The sequence below is a fragment of the Colletotrichum spaethianum genome (genome assembly GCF_022836535.1).
Source record: "Colletotrichum spaethianum MAFF 239500 DNA, contig18, whole genome shotgun sequence".
Lineage (NCBI taxonomy): Eukaryota > Fungi > Ascomycota > Sordariomycetes > Glomerellales > Glomerellaceae > Colletotrichum > Colletotrichum spaethianum.
In genome coordinates, this window is record NW_026054788.1 from 1,019,509 (window position 1) to 1,038,931 (window position 19,423).

General features: G+C 57.1%; 7 protein-coding genes across 7 annotated transcripts; 2 read left to right on the forward strand and 5 right to left on the reverse strand.

Moving 5' to 3' along the window:
• Positions 1-475: 475 nt before the first annotated feature.
• ColSpa_07402 (uncharacterized protein) lies at positions 476-2,228 on the forward strand (the record flags this gene model as incomplete). The annotated part of the gene is made up of 3 exons (XM_049273614.1): positions 476-751; positions 802-1,018; positions 1,078-2,228. 3 exons carry the CDS (start codon positions 476-478, stop codon positions 2,226-2,228), a joined length of 1,644 nt encoding a protein of 547 aa, XP_049129571.1.
• A 1,143-nt stretch (positions 2,229-3,371) lies between these two features.
• On the reverse strand, positions 3,372-5,331 carry ColSpa_07403 (uncharacterized protein; the record flags this gene model as incomplete). The annotated part of the gene is made up of 2 exons (XM_049273615.1): positions 3,372-4,913; positions 4,975-5,331. The coding sequence occupies 2 exons, from the start codon at positions 5,329-5,331 to the stop codon at positions 3,372-3,374; spliced, it is 1,899 nt and encodes a 632-aa protein (XP_049129572.1).
• Positions 5,332-6,698: 1,367 nt separating this feature from the next.
• Positions 6,699-7,585, forward strand: ColSpa_07404 (membrane steroid-binding protein 2; the record flags this gene model as incomplete). Its single annotated transcript, XM_049273616.1, has 2 exons — positions 6,699-6,998; positions 7,076-7,585. The coding sequence occupies 2 exons, from the start codon at positions 6,699-6,701 to the stop codon at positions 7,583-7,585; spliced, it is 810 nt and encodes a 269-aa protein (XP_049129573.1).
• A 1,768-nt stretch (positions 7,586-9,353) lies between these two features.
• On the reverse strand, positions 9,354-9,809 carry ColSpa_07405 (extracellular serine-rich protein; the record flags this gene model as incomplete). The annotated part of the gene is made up of 2 exons (XM_049273617.1): positions 9,354-9,697; positions 9,761-9,809. The coding sequence occupies 2 exons, from the start codon at positions 9,807-9,809 to the stop codon at positions 9,354-9,356; spliced, it is 393 nt and encodes a 130-aa protein (XP_049129574.1).
• Positions 9,810-16,139: 6,330 nt separating this feature from the next.
• Positions 16,140-16,707, reverse strand: ColSpa_07406 (uncharacterized protein; the record flags this gene model as incomplete). Its single annotated transcript, XM_049273618.1, has 2 exons — positions 16,140-16,268; positions 16,312-16,707. 2 exons carry the CDS (start codon positions 16,705-16,707, stop codon positions 16,140-16,142), a joined length of 525 nt encoding a protein of 174 aa, XP_049129575.1.
• A 958-nt stretch (positions 16,708-17,665) lies between these two features.
• On the reverse strand, positions 17,666-18,970 carry ColSpa_07407 (ADP,ATP carrier protein; the record flags this gene model as incomplete). The annotated part of the gene is made up of 3 exons (XM_049273619.1): positions 17,666-18,475; positions 18,629-18,705; positions 18,844-18,970. The coding sequence occupies 3 exons, from the start codon at positions 18,968-18,970 to the stop codon at positions 17,666-17,668; spliced, it is 1,014 nt and encodes a 337-aa protein (XP_049129576.1).
• Positions 18,971-18,991: 21 nt separating this feature from the next.
• ColSpa_07408 (uncharacterized protein) lies at positions 18,992-19,180 on the reverse strand (the record flags this gene model as incomplete). Its single annotated transcript, XM_049273620.1, has 1 exon — positions 18,992-19,180. The coding sequence occupies one exon, from the start codon at positions 19,178-19,180 to the stop codon at positions 18,992-18,994; it is 189 nt and encodes a 62-aa protein (XP_049129577.1).
• Positions 19,181-19,423: the final 243 nt, after the last annotated feature.

Here is a 19,423-nt window from a genome sequence, read left to right on the forward strand (position 1 = left end):
ATTAAAAAATAAAAAAGAGTTGAAAGTCAAGCTCCATCGAACCCCGGCCGATACCTCGCGCCGTTCGAAGTACAACCCCCTCCCCCCGGTCGCGAACGCAAACCAGCGAATCGCTGAGCTGCGTCGGCACCTTATCCTCCTAAAGGTTACTTTCGTACACCTCGCCGTATCACATCACGGCCGAGGGGACAGGACGGACAGGACACGGCCAGCATCAGATCGAGGAACGCTCTTCTTCCACGGCCCCCTCCTACCCCTCGCGCGAACGTCCCAGGTAGCATCAGCACCCTTGGGTCACGTCGTAGTTGGATGCTGATGTCTCTGATCTGTGCTTCGACAACGCGCCCTAGGGTGACTAGGCTCTTCGCAAGCGTCGCCCTCGTGTAGATCTAGTCTCGTATACCATCGGGCATTTTTCGTCCAGCAGCATCCCGGCAACCACGTCTCCATCCCCCAGCGTCGTCTCGTCGCCGACATGTCGGTCGCCAACACCAACAACAATGCCAAGCCCCAGCCGCCGTCCAGGAGTCCCGCGCCGCGCGACGAGGCTCAGGTCGCCAAGATCCCGCACATTCTTCCTCACGAGCGCGTCTTCCCCATCCAGATAGGCAACGAGCTGTTCAAGCTTTCAGGCGCCTCCATTTCGTCCGATGGTGCGTTCACAATCCTTGCTATCCTCACCCGATCCTATCGACACGCGGCGGAACCATCGGCATTGCCTCGCGGCCCGTCCAAGACGCTGCCCGTCCGTGTGCGCCGTCTACAGCAGGCGTCAGTCATGTTTGCTGCTGTGCTGACCAGTCGCTAGCGCCGTCCTACTTCTCCCAGTACTTCTATTGCCAGGTCAAAAAGGCACAAGAGACGGGCGAGGACCTCTCCAACGCCATCCGCACCCTCTACATCGATCGCGACCCCCAGACCTTCGCCGACATTTCCCTCCATCTCCAGGGCTACCATGTCAAGCCTCGGGACGGCACGCACTTTGTGCGCCTCTTCGCCGATGCCCAGTTCTACAGCCGTACGTTCACCGAATCCAGCTACCATTCTTTTGCAAAGCCGGGCTAACACCTGTGGCAGTACCCAAGTTGATATCACAACTCTACGAAGAGTCCATCTTCATATCCATTGGCCACCGCGAGTTCCAAATACCCCGCGACATCTTCACCGATCCCGGCAACTCTCCCAACTTCTTCTCCCTCGGCTTCGCCGTCTTCTTCTCCAACCCCGAAGATCTGTTCCCTGGCCTCGAACGCGAGGGCCTCCTCCGCCCGCCGTCCATCTTGCCGCCGTCCGTCCCACACCGCTCCGCCGAAACCTTTGCCGAGATTCTGCACCTCCTGCGTGGATACCCCGTCACGATCCGCAATGAGACGCACCGCGCCGAGCTGCTGCGAGACTGCCGATACTTCAACTTCAAGGGCTTAGAGCAGAAGCTCATACCGCACCACATAAGCTACAACCAGAGTCGACGCCGTGAGGAGATTGTCCTGCGTTTGGAGGACATCTTGAAGAGCGGCATAAGCGTGGCAGCCGACGTTTTGGCCTCCCCGGGTGACCATCTGTCAGGCTGGGTCAACTATGCGCGTCCCTACGTCGACGATCGCGCGGCGGAGCTCGTCCTCGAAATCGGCGGCGAGAGCACCCGCATCCACTTCCAGGCCGGCGCCGTCCGCGCCGAGTTCTTCAGAGACACCCGCGCCCGCGTTGCACGCCTGTTTGAAGTCGTGGCCACGAAGCTGAACCTGCCGCCCACCACGCAGCCCCTAGGCCTCCTGATGGCCTCGGGCGGAGCCGGTAGCCAACCCCCAACCCCCGGACACACGCCGTTGAGCGAGGACCTCGTCCGCGTATCCGTTGACTCGGACACGTCCATCACGCTGGACGGCAAACCGTACACCCTCGACGCCGACGACCTGCATATCGCGAACCCCATGTCCGCGGCCTCGAGCACAGGCCAAGGCGGCGGGATCGAGTCCCCGACCGCCTCGTCCGCATTCCAGCCGAACTCTCGCAAGCGGAGGCGGGTCGACTCGCAGGGCCACGCGGCCGCCGGCCAAGCAGCACTGGCGGCCGACGAATGGGTTGTGCGGACGGGCCAGTGGAGGCTCAAGATTCAGGGGTCCCGGGGCGGCAAGAGCTCTGTCGAGGTCGTGCTCGTGGCCGTCAAGCTTGACGCGTACAGCTCGGAGAATGCCAGGAATGCGGCTAGGGGCTTCCTGAACGGGTGAGGCGGACCTGTCCGTTCGGTACATTGCTGGTCCTGTTTGCACGTTGGAGGAGTTGCTTTCGGACCTTGTTCATGGAAGCGACGTGAGGGGTGGGAGTGGTGGTCAACCCTCCGTGTCGCATGACGTTACGACTCGATATTGCTGTACATACCTATACCACGATTGGAAGAAGGAAAAGAAGAAGAAAAGGGGCGAGGCCGGGATTACATGATGTCCCTGGCGAAGACCAGAAGGAGGGGGGAGGTCATCTTGCTCACTTACGGTAATGTGTACATGCCTCTAACGAAATTTGTTCATTTTGCATCACCCACATGCCACGCATAGCTGTCGGTCACCTCGGCGTGTCTGTGAGGCCGTCTGTTGTCATGATGATTCCCCGTGAGAGGAGTGCGGCACGTCTATTGGTACGGCAGAGAAGTGCAGATTAAAGTAGCAATGAGGGAAAACGCATTAAAATGGGAGTTAGAGTAAGACGGCTCAGTGACGCATCGACAGAAGCCAAAACACCCCGAGCCGGTGAAAACAAAAACAATGAGACTTTCTTTCTTCCTGCCCCCCATCCCTAAACCCCTCATTTTTATCATAATGCAACAATCGCACAACCCAAAACCGGGCCCGTGGTCTGAATAATGTATGCATGTGCTCGCAATCGTCATGGTTTGGGGGAGAAAAATACAAACTCCTCATAAAAAGCAATTCCCCTCCCGGAGAGTCGGCCGTTGCCCCCTTTCCAGATCCGAAGCAAGAGAACGCCGTTAACTATGCAGACAAGAGGGTGCCGGCCGAACGAGGAAAAAGAAAAATAGCAAAAAAAAGGGGGCCCCAAAAAAAACTCCTGAGCAATGCGAGAAAGCTCCCGGGTATGTCAATCCCATGCCCGCCCGCTTGAACGCCTGCCCCGTTTTCCGTGTCGTTGTGCGCGTCTGTTGTTTATGTACGTGTCGACCAGCCAAACGAGCTGCGCGCGAGCGAATCCCGTGTGAGCCTCCAAAGACGGTCCCGCACCGTGTTGCTATGCCGTTCAGCCGACTGGAGGTCGATGTTACCGTTGGAGTCGTGCGGGACGACACCCTCACGGAGCCGAATTGTGCCAGTGTGGTCCTGTTTTCCGCTTGGCGAGCCCGCCCCGGACAAGAAGGAACTCTACGCCTTCACCTTGGGAATCGGCTGACCGGCAGGGGCGCTAACATCTCGCCGTTCGCCGGCGCCCTCAATCATCTTCTTGCGGGGCGTCGCGGTGCCCTGCGCGATGGAGCGGGCGCGTCCTCGGCGTTCACGGATGCGGGCCAGGGCCTCCTCGCGGGTCATGGTTGGGGTCATGGCAGGGTTGTTGATGTCGAAAGACATGTGACAATCGCCGCCCGAGGGCGTGCGGCCGCGTTCGAACTTGGGCTGCGGCCTTGGCTTGTCGTCACGGATGGGGACCGTTGTCGTTGTCGTCTTGGTGTAGAACGCGGCTGCGGTGTGTGGGCGGACGGTGTCTTCCAGAGTCGGTGACGGACTTCTCGAGGACCGGGATGCCGGACGTTCGTCTGTGTCGGGCATGGTGGGGATAGAGGGGAGAGGTGCGGTGTGGACTTCGCCATCAGTGCCGCCGTGGGGAGCATTGAGGAGGGATGCCAGCGACATGCGCTCCTGGGCGAGGACGGCAAAATCAGGGGGTTCGAGCGAGGGTGTGCGCGAGAACCTCAGAGGAGCATCATGTGGAGTGGGAGGCTCATTGGGAGACCCTACGCTAGACTCATGCTCTTGTCTCTCCTGTTCGTGCTGAGCCTCGATCTCGTCGGCTTCTTGTTGCGACACGGTTCTGAAGATACCCTCTCGGGGGCAGAAGATGGTGCTCCGGCGCTCTTCCCTTGACCGTCTGGGAGCCTCGGGCTTCTTGAAGGCTTTTTCCTCGACTGGGGGGCTCCTTGAAGCCCTGAGCGACGGGCGACCCTGAGAGGACTCCCTACCTCCGCGAAGGATGACCAGGTCACTGGCGTCGGCGATCTCGGCCGGCGGCATCAGCCTGCGCCTCGGTGACATGATGCTTGGTCTGTTGGAAGCCAGGCTCTGTCTCGGGGAGAGTATGCTTTGCCTTTTGTGTGTTTTGGCGCAAGGGCAGCATCGCAGTTCGCACTCGGCCTGCAAAAAGTCGACCAGTTCGTATGCGCGGTCTGCGCGTTGGCGTTCCCAAGAAACTTGGAGGGAAAGCTCCTCAATTTCCCCCTCGCTGGCGGCGGAAGAGACAATGTCGACCGTCGAAAGCGAGAACCGCGGTCCCTTCTTCTTCTTGGGTGACGCAAACTCGTCGTCGGGTGCAGCGTCGAACGCTTTAGGCAACGGGATACGACCCTCGGCGGCGATGCGAGCAACTTCCTCCTCCTTGGCCAAGGTCTTGTAGGCGTCACGCTCCTGTTCAAGCAACTTGATGCGCTCAAAGGCCTCGCCGAGCTCCTGCTCCATACCGACCATCTGATAGCGGGCCTGGAAAGCCTCCTCTTCACGGGCCTTGGAGCGCAGCTTCTCGGCGTCGAGGTTGTCCGAGGCTAGGCGCCAGCCTTCGCGGGCCGACTTGAGCTCTTCTTGGAGTTTGATGATCTGGGACTCGTTCTTGAACGTCTTTTTGCGCGCAAGCTTGATTTCCTTCTCCCACGCTGCTTTCGTGTGGGCGTAAGTTTCTTTTGCGCGGCCGTATTGTTCCTTGAACGGCAAGTCAGCAACTTTTGGTACCCCTCGGCGGCGGCAGAGGCAGATGGCTTACCATGACGGTCTCGAGACGCTCGCTGACGCGCTGCTCTCGTTCCTTGCCCTTCTCCAGCTGAACCCGCAGCACCTTGGACTCGTCGCGGTAGCGGCGCAATTCCGTCTCGGCCTCCTCGCGCCCCAGCATGGCACGCTTGAGGGCGGCGTCGGCAGTCTTGCGCTCGAGTGTCTTGGACTGCATGGCGAGGTTGTTGAACTGGGAGATCTTTTCGTGGACGGAGCTGTCACGGCCACCGGGGCTGCTGCGAGGTGATGTGAAGAGGTTGCGGGCCTGTTGCTTCTGGTTTGCGCGGTCGGGAGTCATTGGGCTAAGTGGCCCGCCCGGCGAGGGCGGTTGGTCGGCGCTGTCGGCCATTGTGAGAGTGAAGGTAATGCTGTGTTTATCGAGCGGTGCGCGTCATACAGGATTGGAGGGCTTTTGGGATAGGTAGTGGCCAGTATCTGCTTCGGGTCCGGAGGGAGCTCGAAGGCAGCTTTGCGTGTGTCGTGAAATGCGATGGATGACGGTGGTAGCGTCGGAAGAAAAGGAACCCTTGATGGAGACGGTATCATGTAAGGTAAGTTAAAAGGTGCATGTAGCTGTCTCCCGGTCCAGGTTGTAGGGTGGGAGCAGGTCGACGGATGTTTACAGTGCGGGCGCTGGTCCTGCTGCAGGCGGGTTGTCCAGGTGACGCGGATGGATTGCCCTAGCGAAATGGTTCATTTGGTGTCGGATATTGGGGCCGTTGGCGAATGACATAATCATGCCCACCTTTGGGCGAAAAAAAGGATGGTGGCCCAAAGCTGTAGGTAAGCTACTTGATGCGGTAAGCAGCAACTCTACACAACGATACCCCCGAAAAATCGCAGAGCTAGGCGGTGCAATTGAGCTCCGTCACCTTTCGGCCTTGGTACGCTTGGTGAGATACCTTAGGGAGCTGGGGATATGATACAACGCTGCATAACCATGCTTGCCAGGACTGGAAGAGACGATGATGGATTAAATGACCATGAAATCCATCTGCGACGGGCTTCGGCGCCCGGCGCAGAGATCAATGGTTTCTGCCTGTTCCATCTAAAGATTTCCCAACCTGCATTGTGTCGTACAAGTGGGTTTCTGCTATTTATCGACCAGGGTCACAGCTTCTGGAAGCTCGAGGCAAAAGAACAAAAAAAGGCAACCCAACGATGGCCTGTAAACTCCAAATCTCTCATAAGCGACCTCAGTTAATTACACTTTATTTGTAACTGGTCCTTCTCCAAAAAACCCTCCTGCATGTCCCGACTTGTCGAGGACCCAGAAAGGGGGACGTCCCCTTCGGACGGCCTGGATCCGCCGCGGCCAATCACACGCCGTCTAAAAGTCACTTTTCGCCCTTTTGGCGGCTTTGCGCCCCCCGTCCTCGCTTTCGGCCTCCACCTCATCACCGTTCCGGCCGCCCACCAGTCTGCCGCCGGCGGAGTGCAGAGAAGACGCAAAGTGCTTGATTGTCCGCGTGTCCATCCACTTGCTTTTTCTGGTCTTTTCCAGAAATGTGTCCATAGCTGCCATCTAAACAGGCCACATTGACACCGTTACGGTAGACAGGGGGACTCTCCATGTTTAGCGCAACTGCGTGCCGATCATTCGAGTACCGGTGACTTAGCTTTTCAGTCGTGCCTTTTGTAGCTTCGGCATCTTCGCCAACTACATCTCCAACTGTCCCCCTTCCCCCTCCCCACCGAACAGACACGACCAGAGCCATGGCGGAGGACACGATAAGCGTGCGCCAGCGCAAGCCGGTGCAGGAAGTTGAGGACGAGGACAACCTGTTCGCGGGTACCCCGGCCGAAAACTCGCGGGGGAAGAAGAGCAAGAAGTCCAAGAAAGCAAAGGGCGAGACGGACGTGTACAGCCCCTACGTCGACATCCTCCGCGCGCTGAGCTTCTTCTTCCTCGCCTCGTGCGCGCTGAGCTACCTCCAGAGCAACGGTGAGAGCTTCTTCTGGGGCCAGAAGAATAAGCCCTGGTACATGCGGCCCGACTACTGGAAGGCCAAATGGGTGCGTACATTCCCCTCTTCCTGCAGACAAAGCCAATCACTTCAGACGGCCGTAGCTGACGCATACCTCTCCCGCAGAACGGGCCCCTCTACCTCACTCCCGAAGAGCTCCTCCAGTACGACGGCTCCAACCCCGAGAAACCCATCTACCTCGCCATCAACCACACAATCTTTGACGTCTCGGCGAACCCGCGCATCTACGGCCCCGGCGGCTCCTACAACGTCTTCGCGGGGCGCGACGCCTCGCGCGGCTTCGTCACGGGCTGCTTCATGGAGGACCGCACCCCGGACATGCGCGGCGTCGAGGAGATGTTCCTGCCGCTCGACGACCCAGAGGTCGACCGCCACTGGTCCTACGCCGACATGCAGAAGCTGCAGGAGGAGGAGCTGGCCGCCGCCAAGGCCAAGGTCCACGACGCGCTCAAGCACTGGGTCGACTTCTTCTCCAAGAGCGACAAGTACAACATGGTCGGCAAGGTCAAGCGGGACCCGGACTGGCTCGAGAAGGAAAGCAAGAAGAAGCTCTGCGACCAGGCGCAGAAGGGCAGGGTCAAGAGGAAGGTTCCCGGGCAGGAGAGCCAGAACTGAGAGAGGGAGAGGCGCATTGTGCTCTGAACGGTATCTCTCGTCCATTCATATAAGAATGCGAATTGTGGCCAAAAGGCTCGTTACCTCAGCATGGCTCCGACTCTGTGCACCGAGCATACGTGACTTGTTACCTTACACTTATAAGGGTGGAACTGCCTTGTTCCGTATATGAGCATGTCTTTCGCCAGGCTTCCTGCCGAAGAGGCTTGCCAAATGCGAGACTATGGCTTTTGTATTACTGATCGACCTTGAAGTTGGCAAGACCCTCAGGGTCAACGGATCCCTCATTCACAAGCGTCCCAGTCCACGCGCGGTTCACCTAATACAGGGGAGGCACAACAGGCAAGCTAAGGTGAGCCGCAACTATCAAACGCATCTCAATCAAAGCTACTCAGTCAACAAGGTGGTCGATGGCCTCTACTGTGTCTGCTGCCTGCCCGATGGTTGACTAGGGAGTTGGCACTAGCCTTATGTCTCGTCGGCCGATGTTACTGCCTACAGTTTCCCGTGTCAGAAACATTAAACTCTGATATCATATCTCTCATCATCGGCAGTTTGTATGCTTACGACTAGGAAATGCCATGTCGCAAGCAAGTGGGCGGCACAAGTCGACCTCGTCGTCTCGCACAAGCGCGCGAGGGCCGAACCCTCGGCGAAGAGACGTTCGCTTCGAGTTACAAGGGCTTCCTCCAATGCCACACTTTTCATACACTTCCAAGCTTAAAGCATTTACACAGTGCCCCTATAACTATTCTTCAAAGTGCCTTTGGAGTTCTTTGCTGGCACGCGCACGATAGCTCCGTGATGGTTAGTCAGTATGTCGATGGTCTCACTAAAAACACTCGATTACCGGAATCAAAAATCTCGATTTAGATGCTAAAGCAAGATGTACAGTTCTCACTGTTTTCAGCGTGAACCTCATATCCAGAGGGAAAAGTCCCGTCTAAGTTTTTAATTTTCTTGTACGTCCCCCCATCCGCCCAGTCCGAACCGGCTGATCCAACGTTCCGAGAACCTCAAGATCCAGCGCTAGAAATATGCATGCCTCCATGAAAGTAGAAGAAAAAGTGAATGGTATTAAGTTTCGTCGTCACAAGTGTACACCGTAACCAGAGCCCAACGCCCGGCTGAAGACCAACCCCCAAAGTCCTTGACTCTATTGTCGCGCCAGAGACGCTTCTTACAGGAGCAGGAAGCCGGCACCGAGGGCGAGCAGGAGGGAGGCGGGCGCGCTGAGGGAGACGGCGCCAGCAGTGGGAGGGGAGGAGGGGGTGGCGCCACCAGCACCACCGCTGTTGGAGCCACTGCCGCTGCCGGAACCGCTGCCGGAGCCGGAGCCGCTACCAGAGCCAGTGCCGCTGCCGGCACCACCGGTAGGAGAAGCAGAGCCACTGCCGGAGCCGCCTGCAACACCGCCAGCGGGAGCCTCGGCCTTGGCGACGGTCTTGGCGGCCTTGGCGTAGTTGTCGAGAGTTCGGGTGGCATTAGCCTTGGAGCTGTTTTAGGCTGTTAGTGACAATTCTCTAAATCGTCTGTGGCGATGTGGTTGCGTGGCCATGCCCATACGCCTCTGGGTTGGCCATGTCTCATCGTCCGAAGGATGAAACATGCCATGGTCCGAAGGCGGCACACGTGTCCAGGTGCGGGCCCCGACTTGACAAGTTGACGTGTGCGGCCGGCCAACCGAAGAGACCAGCAGGCAGAAAGCTTTGCCAGGAAAACCCCATGATTCCAGCAGAGGAAGGGAAAGAGGGAACAAAAGTGCCACTTACTTCTCGTTAATGACCATAACCATGCCGTTCTGGCAGTGCTTGGCCTGGGAGCAGTACAGCCACATGGGTGCGGTGCTGCTGACCATGACGGTGAAGACGGGGATCTGGCCCATGGCGGCAGAGGCCGCGACGGGCTGGTAGCCCGAGTAGAGGCCCTTGGCCGAGGTGTTTACGCTCGAGATGGGGATGCACGGGTTGTCGAAGGTGGACTGGACGACCGAGTGGTTGCCGCCGCGGAACTGGAACTGGACCATGGAGCCGACCGGGGCGTTGATCTTGTCGGGGAAGAACTTGAGCGTGTTGTTGGTCGAGGCGACGGAGACGACTTGGACGTCGACGGCTGCAGGTTTGCTGTGTTAGTCTCCCGTATCCGGCCCTATCCCCCTCTCGCATCTCGACTTACCCGAAGCAACGGCGGCCAGAGCCGAAACAACCATAGCTGAGATATGCATCTTGATCGAGTTTTTGATTTTGATAAACCGGTTATAGGAAAAGCTTGTTGTCGAAGACGAGTCGAAAGAGTGACGGTACTAAACGGTTGGAAGATCGAAGAAGCGACTCGCGCTTGGTAGGGCTAGCCTGTGAAGAAGTTGAAGAATTAAGAATTCGCGAAAAGAGGTAAAGAAAGGGAAGAAAATAGGAAATCCCGCCTCAAAGTTGTTTGCTGATGGAATCTCTAAAAAAGAAGAGGGTCGGTCTGAGAGGGAGGGGGTGCGAGGGGATGGCATGAATTTAAGCAGCCTTCGGGGATCGTCCCAAGAATCGAGTCCAGGAAAAAGTCTCGACAAGCGCAATGCCAGGCACTCAGACCCCTGGCCGCATCCATCGGGCGGCCTGTCGTCTGTGTCGTCGTAGTCGTCCCTCATCGTGCATCCGAAAAGAGAGGGACCCCACGCGCCCCCGGCCGCCGCGCGACATCGATAGACAAGGGGCGAGGGAGGGAGGGATGAAGCATGGGTGGACAGGGCCCCTTTCGGCCATTGACGTGTTGCACCTGGGAGTTGAGGCGAGGCGAGGCGAAGCGAATGGACGTTGGGCGCAAAGGGGGTGAGAGGAAGGAGGAGGAGGCTGATGCAGCGTGGTTGAAACACGTTTTGACCATCACCGCCGGGGTCATGGGTGTGAGAGCCTGCACTGCATCTGGACCTGCGTACCCGCCGTACCGTCTCTGCCTGCCTTGGGCGCATGGTTTTGGCCTGTTGAGTCTGCGTGCCCAGGACAATGAGAAACACATGAGAACCCGGCCTTGAAGGAGATTGCTTGTCATTTCATTTCCCTGGCCAACAATATTTTTTTTGCTCTATTCTCTCTTGCCGCTGCGGTGCCATGGCTCTGCTTGCATCCAGCATACTGTAGCCGTCGGTGGTTCCTGATGGTTTTTATTTGGCAACCACTTTACGGATTTAACCTATGTGGACTACTGCGTAGCTTATAACAAGTACCCAGTTCGATGGGGTTTCTGCAGGGTTGCCGTGTAAGAAATCCTTGTCTGCCGAGGGGGCTTGTCAACAGCAGATGGGTATGGGGAAGACCCCAAAGCCGAGCGCCCCAAGCATAAAATACCAGCATGGACGATGGGAGCCGTCATACCCGAGTACGGCTCTACCACCGTTTCTTTCAGAAAGAAATGAGAGGGAGCTGGATGCGTAGATCCGAGAATGCTACGACTTGGACGGTACCCGACGAAGAGACAACCTGAATTGAGAGAGACAGAGTGAGAGAGAGCTTGACTGACGTCGCGGGGCGTGCCCACCACGCCACACCACACCAGGTCAACGTCAACTAGTGTAATAACGGCCCGAGAGGCCTTGAGACAGGAAAAAGCAGAATGGTTGAACCGGCAATTGGGTTTTGCGACGCTCAACACGTAGTTGCGGCGCACGCACTAACCACGCCGATGTCATGAACTATAACGTTGATAGAGTTGGGACCAGATCAGTCTTGACAGGAAGGGATAGAGACAAGAAAAGAACACAGGCCGTAAGCGTGGTTCGTCTGCTCGTGGCAAGGTTAGAGAAGGAAGAAAGTCATCTCATGATTGATATCCCGCCCGTCAAACCCCCCCCCCCAAACCACAAGCGCAGTCACGAACGCGCACACCTCCGTCCCCGTCCGCAAAACCAAGGCCCGTTAGTTAGTCAGTCGCCCGTCCAACATCAGGCCAACAAGTGAAGAAAGTAGAGTGCTTCACAGCCGAGAGGGAAGAGGCACCGGGCGGACGGCACAAGCCCCGCTGCAACTCTGCAACAAGCCCAAGACGGATCACGGGGCAACTTGGCTTCCCCCAATATCCCTCCTGGCCTGGCGGTACCGTCTTGACTTGGCGGAGAGACATAGAGAGAGACAGGAGAATGGGAAATGTTGAGACTGGTAGCGCGTGTCAAACCAAGTCGGAGGACCTCGAAGCCGAATTAAGGTTTTGGTCCGCACAGCGAACCAGAAGACACGCAGCGACCCCCCCATCCCCGTCACTGTCCCCAGTAGCAAGGCCTATACCAAAATCCACTGGTTCGACGTGCTCCTCCCGTCATTGGCCACAGGGCCACCGGTGGCCGCCCAAAGAGGCTGGCGCTCGGATGTGCTTCATTCCCCTTCAGCCCTCTGACACTTCCGTAACGCACCCTGTTTCATCCACCCACTCTCAGTTTGTCCGTCTTCACTGCTCTTCCTCCATTCACGAACACCACTGCGACCACGGATTTCCCTTCCATGGCAGCAGACCATCCGTCCCGTCCTCCGTCCTCCTCCCGGACCACCTTGCGTCTTGGCCCCCTTCTCGACCATTTGCCCCCCTCCAAATCCTGCCCGTTAGCGCAGGCTAGTCGCCCGTCATCCGGTGCACCGCGTGTTCTGCCCTGGCGATATTGCCTACCGTCTCCGCCACCCTGGGGCTCCAAGGAAAATTGTCCGACGATACATTAACTGCCCACCCAGAGTCGACATCAACTACCTAACAGCACACACCCCTGTTGGTCCTTGATTCCAATTGCGGCGTCGTATCGCCGTTGCTCGTCGTTGCTCGCCCGCTCTTTCTTTTTGTCAGCCCGGGCTCAGCGAACCCGAACTAGGTAATCCCGTCCTAGATACCTACTCGACTCGTCCAGCAATGCACCCGAACGACGTCATACCCTCGCGCTGCCGTCGCAGGAGGCAGAATAGGACAGTCAATGGAGAGACATTGGCGTCTGATGTTCTCGTCCTTATCCCCTGCTGTCGTTCTTCTCATGCAGTCCCCTTCCCTGTCTGGCCAACGGTCGCCTTCCAGCGCGTGGGAAAGGAGAGCTACCCTGCCACCGTTGCCTCTCTCGCTCGTTTGCTCTCTGTGCCCGAGGAACGCCGACGCTGTCACGAGTAATACCAGTCCCATCGGTCAGCTTTGTGTCCGCAAGATTCGCTTTCCAGAGTCCCGATATCCAAAGATATCATCCACGCGCCCACACCAACGTACACACCGCCCTGGCTTGATCCTTCTTCATACCAATCAGGCACCTCTTCATGGCCCTTTTCCCCTTCAAATTGGTTTCTCTGATCGACGAGCATGCCTCGTCTCGTGATTCGTGACACCACTGACTTACTCACCCATCACAGCCCGCAGTCCTAGAATAACCCTTTCCCCAGACGAAACCAGGATGCCTTGGATCTGCAAAACTTGTCACGTCTGTTCCGTCCCCCTTCCGCGTGGATCTCTCATTTCCCCCTTCAACCATTAGAGCGTCCTTGGTAACCAAGCGACCCTCGGCCAGGGGTCACCGCACGGAATATACAGCTGCTTGCGGCCAGCAGGGCCAGGACCATATAATCGCCTGGTGGTATAGCCTGCAGGACCCTCTTTCGCTTGCCGTCTATCCGGCCAAAGACTGTTTCTCACCACAAGTATGTTGAAAATCCTTTTGCATGGGGACGACTCGCGGTATGTCGAAATCTGTTCGCCACCCCCCGTTGGGCCGCAGAAACGAAACGCTCTGATCCTCATCAATGAAATACACCTGCCAGAGCAACCGCCAATCTTTCCGACTCGAACCAGACTCCTGTTGGACTGAAGAAAATGATCTAAGAATAGCGGTAGTCGCTTTGGGCAGCCTGGAGTCGGAGAGTTCAAACCACGGATGGAAATGGCAGGTCCTACTCGCCCCCGTTCAGGAATTACGTCTCGCACCGTTTGAACCCATCCTTTGCATGTTCTGAGCGTCATCTGATCTTTGCCATATATGTCAAGAAGCGGAAAACTCTCCTGGCGCACCGCCACTCCCGCCTTGATCTCGGCCATCATCCCGCGCCCACCGCCCATCTTTTTGCCTTCTCCCCTACTCGAACCTACTCCGTTTTGGCACGCCAGGTGGTCCTGGAGCAGAAAGGACCCCGAAGCATGGCAAGCCCGTGCCGCCAACGAAGCTCTTGACTACTCATGTCATGTAACGCCTAAGAGAAGGCGAGCAATCGGGCAGCAGAAGATGGGGCCAAACCTTCCCCCAACACACACTTACCTGCAAGCGATCGCCTTCCCCGAACGCTAGTGTTGACATCTGGGTCTCCACAGCTAGGAGATGCTCTTGGACAGGTGAGGTGACGGAAAACATTGGATGATGATGGCTTCACGACTCATTCCAGCGACTGCCAAGCCACAAGGGATGGCCAATACTGCCGTGAGGCTCGTTTCCTCAGTCTCGTCCCGCCAGACACTTGGGAAGCCGTCAAGTCCCCAAGTTGGCAATACTTGAGAAAGCGAACACCGCTTGCTATATGTAGGACAACCAAGCAAACTAATTGCCTTTAGGGATGAGCCTGCGTCGACCTCGCGAAATGCAACTCTGCACGGCTTTAACACGGAAGCATCTTGAGCAGTCCAATGACTCCCAAACGAAAACGCCGCAGGAAATGCTATGCGTGCAAGACGCCTCGGCTTTTCATCTGATGGCGCAGCCGAACAAAAATATCATCACGGAACCCTCGACGGGTGTAGCCTCGCAGAAGCCAAGAAGAGCCCAAGAGTCGGCGTTTCATGGAGTGAAGGAGTCTCGGAGTCAAGACTGGCTTGAAATGGACCACCTCAGAGGCTGCGTCGAGAGAGCCGTGCCGTGCTTCTGCCTTGGTCCAGTGTGTTGAAGGTCTTCAACGCGTGCCGAGGCCTCTCGCGATCACAATGTTGGCTTCTGTTTGGCGTGGGTTTGGGACATGAGATGGCGGCTGCTGGCCTGCTGCCTTCAGCAAACAGGGAGGAACTTGGATGCCTGGCCTGTTGCTACGGCTTTTGCAGCACGCCGAACGGCACCGATCATCAGAGATCATGTCGCGATTGATCGAGACGAGCAAGGAGACGCAGAGCTTGTCTGTTCCTTGGCGCAGATCCCAGATGGCTTTGTTTAACCGCGATGGGGGGTCCGTCATGGCTAATCACTTGTAGATTCAAACTGACCGTCTACTTGAAGGCTGAACAGACCTCTGCTGTCGCCAAACTCATGTGGCCAAGATTTCATCCTGAATCGCTCGATATGTCACAAACAAAGTTTCTGCTTTAGACTAGAGACGAGGCTCAACCATCGACGACCCTCGAGAGACCGAGCGAGAGGGCATGATGCGCCGGAACGGATTCTGCCCTGTCATGTTGCTACCGACCACTTGACTAGAAAAACAACTTCCGAGATGTGCCAAGTTCATCATGTTGGCCTCGTGTTTCGTCCCAAGATCCACCCAGACACGAGGAGCCTCATCCCCCGATGGCCGGTATACGCCTGCCGAGGAGCCGCGAGCAGCCAGAAGCCTCCCGGACCTCCTCTGCCGTTGAGGCCCTTCCCCATCGCACACCCTGCAGGCTCGTGCCCACCCTGTTTTGCTGTTTCGTCTGAACAAATATTCGATCTGAAGCATGAGAAGTGCCAATCCTCTCTGTTTTTCGAATGGCAGTTTTATCCCGCTTGGTTTTACTCACGTCGTGTCTTGGTCTGGACGGCGCCTCTAGTTGGCCCGAAGACTATGATAGGCCAGGGTAGACTGACATCTGCAAAGAGAGAGAGGGTGCAGGCTTTGAATGGCCTTGATGGCGTCGCGTTTCTCTGTCGCGAACGGCCCGGATATCAATGCTCGCACAGATCAATGGCCGACACATGTATCCATCCCTCGACCGGGCCGGTAGCGGCGACAAGCCTGCAGATCGCGGGTGATGGGCACTCAGTTTGGTGTTTTGGTGCTGTCTGTCATGCACATACACATTATGCGGGTCGGTGTTTGCGTCGGGCCAACATAGATTCTGCTACCGCTGTGCCCATCCTAGACCGCTCTGCTTGGAAAACGGCCGCATCGTCGCGGGAAATGGTGCTCCTCCACCTGATCGATCGGAGTGAAACTGAGGCTCGTCCCAAGAATCATGATTGACAACAGTGTAAATGCACAAGCGACAGCCTGTTCGCGTTTTCTTGGCCATGGGATACCTGCCTGGAGCAACTCGAGACGAGGAGTTACGCCGTTTGAGGTGGCAGATGAGGCCACAGCTCCTGGAGGCCGGCGAGTCTCCGAACAGTTCACTCAAGACACCCGATGTCTTACCTGCTTGTGTGTGCAATGTTTCGACGTGCCCTCCCCTACTGCTGCTCACCAAGCCTTCGAACAGACTGGCTGAATAAAACGTATGGACTCCGTCCAAGCGGTTGGGAGCTCTTCATGTTTGCAAGGGCGGGGATAGAATATGGTTATTCACTCGGGGAAGAAGCGCGGTAGTCGAGAGGATACTGTTGCAAGTCCTCGCGCCCGGCTTCATCCTCTCCCCAAACGCCACGGGTGTATAGTGTTCATCCGGTACCGTTCGTCGTGATGCCGTGGTCGCCAAAGGCGGATTTCCCGCCGCTCAAAAGTCCATGAGCAGCTGTGGCGCAATCTTTTCCAAGTCCTCGACCTAGACCGCCGATCAGTTCCTTCCTCTGTACACAGCACAGCCGCTGTGGGAATCCACGCCCAACTCACCTCGAGGAAGCCGCCGGGCCTCTCGTGAACACACCGAGCAATGGCCTCCCTGACAAAGATATCCATGTACTTGCCCGCCGCCGCGTTCGCGTCCTTGCTCAGCCTCGTGTCGTCCTTCTCGAAGAACTCGTGCAGCAGCCGCGTCAGCAGCTCGGGCGGGATGGTGTTCTCGGGAGCGTCGGCGTCCTCCTGCTCGTCGTCCTCTTCTGCAGCCTCCTCGGCATCTTCCTCGTCCTCGACGGCTCGGGACGCCGCGTCGCTGTCGGAGAGCTCAAAGGGCCCGGACTTCTTGCCCGCCGGCTGCTGCGCGGCCTTCCGCTTCGTGCCGGCGGGGGCGGGTTGTTGAGATTTGGCGGGTCGACCGCGTTTCGCGGGCTGAGTTGACTGCTTCGGCATTCCAGTGTTTCGGTCTGCTGGCAGTAGTAGCGGAAGAGTGTTTGCGCGTCGTCGAGGAAGATGGGAAGCTGGAAAGTCTGGAACTGCACAGGTTGTTGCCTGCTGTCGTGGAGTAAGGAGACTGACTGACTGGATTCCGTCGGCAATCGAAAGCGGTTGGACAAAAACAACAATCCCACGTGTTGGCCACCCGACAAATGCACCTTCCAGAGTGAGCCCAGAACGTCAAATATCAAGGGTGCGAGATCTGATCCGTCTTGGGGAATCAGGCGATCAGGGCGGGGAGCATGTGGGGGGAAAGACGGGAAACTTGAAGCGAGACGCGACTGCCAACGTCACTGCAACTGCAGCAATGCGGACGCGCGCGCTCCTTGGCACTAGCGACGCCATTGACCAATCACGTCAGTGCGGCTTGGAAACTGGAAAACTTTCCAGGCCACGTCGCATCAAAACAACCAGAAAATCACGATCACAACTGCGACAGAATCAGACGTCACCAACTTCAATCATTTAAGGGAACCATCGAGTTTAGAAACAAGGAAATCTTCCTATTGTACCACGGAAGTCTATCGAGTCATGCAATACCAAAGAAAATCCACTCGAGGATAGACCAGAAGTCGGTCGAGTCCAGCGGAGACAGGGTTGCGTGAATGAATGCAATCGGGAATTGCTTTAGTGTACAAATTACAGTGGATTAGGTAGCAAGCAAAGCTCTTCAGATCATGTAAGAGAACGCCTTGCCAGATGCCAGTCTAAACCACGAAGGACTGGCCGACGCAGACAGTCCACCGCTTGTGGTGTCCGCATCCAAAGTCCCTCCGCAACTTCCATCTCACCCCTTTTGTCAACCGAATCCTCATCTGATCCCAGCCAGCCACGAATCCCCACAGCCCGGGTGTTCGCCAACTGCCAACCCGCCACCGATGAAGAGTTTATACACGAAGAGGTGTCAAGGCATTTAGCCAGAGCCACCCTTGAAGGCCTTGCCGAAGAGCAGGACCTGGAGCTGGTCGTAGATGGACAGAACACCAGCACCGGCAACACCACGGAGGATGTTGGCACCGGCACCCTTGAAGAGAGACTTGACACCCTCCTTGGCGATGATCTGCTTACCGGCGTCGAAAGAGCTCTTGTACTTGACGGCCTCACCAGAGGTCATCATCATGCGACGACGGATGGTGTCAAGGGGGTAAGAGGCGATACCGGCGGCGGTGGTGACGCACCAACCGAGAGCGAAAGAGGCAAGGAAGTTGTTGGCGAGGTTACCGGTGAGGACGACGGGCTTGATGGAGTCGTAGAGACCGAAGTAGAGACCACGGTAGACGACGATACCGGCAACGGAGGGCATGAAACCACGGTAGAGACCGGCAATACCGTCAGAGGCGAGGGTCTTGCGGTAGACGTCAACGAGACCGTTGAACTGGCGCTCACCACCCTTCTTGGCGGACTTGGCGTCGTTGGCCAGACGGGTACGGGCGTAGTCGAGGGAGTAGACGAAGAGGAGGGAAGTGGCACCAGCGGCACCACCGGAGGCCAGGTTACCAGCCATCCACCAGGCGTAGCCGTCACGCTCCTTCTTGAAGCCGAACATCTTCTTGAACTTGTCACGGAAAGCGAAGTTCAGGGCCTGGGTAGGGAAGTAACGGATGACGTTGGCGGTGTTACCACGCCACAGGGACATGACACCCTCGTCGGCGGCGGTGCGACGGAAGCAGTCGGCAATACCGTCGTACTTGCGGTCGAGACGACCCTGCTTAAGCATCTCATCCTGAAAGACTGTTAGTCACGGTTCAGGTAGACGGCCGGCTGTGACAGGGGGCCAAGGTCACGTGGCATTGCGTTTGACAATACACCGGGAGTACCCGACCGGACCTTGGCTGGCCGTCTGTCAACACCGAGGGTGAAAACTGTGCTCACTAACCTGGTTCTGGATGAGGAGCTTGATACGCTCGATGGGGGCAGCAGCAGTCTTGGAGACAGCGGCAGAGACACCTCCCACTGTAGGAAGTTGTTAGCAAGTGTTCGACATGATTGTATATCGCGCCATCCCAATCAGCTCGCCTAGGCCGGGTAGCTGATGGGATGGAGGCAGCGATGTCGATATTGATGGTGAAACATACTGAGGAAGTCAGCCACGAAGGGCTACAAGATAGAAGTCAGCATAATTGTTCGATGAGCATGGCATTGTCCCAGCCTTGCAGAGAATTCCCCAGCCCGGCGCGCCGATCCATCCATCGGCGACGATAAGCCGGATCTTGACCATTGTCGCATCGGACCTCAGCCATCAAGTCGAGGCAGGTGTCGTCTCGATGGAGCCATTGGTGAAGTCGATGGCCACTGAAGGCAGGTCGACGATGGATGGAAGCGACGTCGCCGGCGCGGGAATTTTCGCGCAGCCTCGGGTGAAAGGGGAGGAGGGAGTGTGGTAGCTTACCGGCATGCCCAGAACCTTCTGGTCGGTAGGAGGAGACATTTTGGCTGTGGGTTTCTTCTCAAAAGATCAACCTCAGAGAAAAGAATGAGCGGAGATGGACGGAGGAGTAGAAGGAGATGTGAAGACGGAAGGGCGAGTCGAGAGAATTTAAGTGCTCCGACGGTAGCAGGTTTGAGGGAGGGAAAAAAAAATTCCTGCAGGGTGGCCGAAGAAGGAACAGCTTTTGAGCGAATCTTTCCGGGCCGCGCTAAACAGGGAGCACCGACCACCTCGGACAGGGCC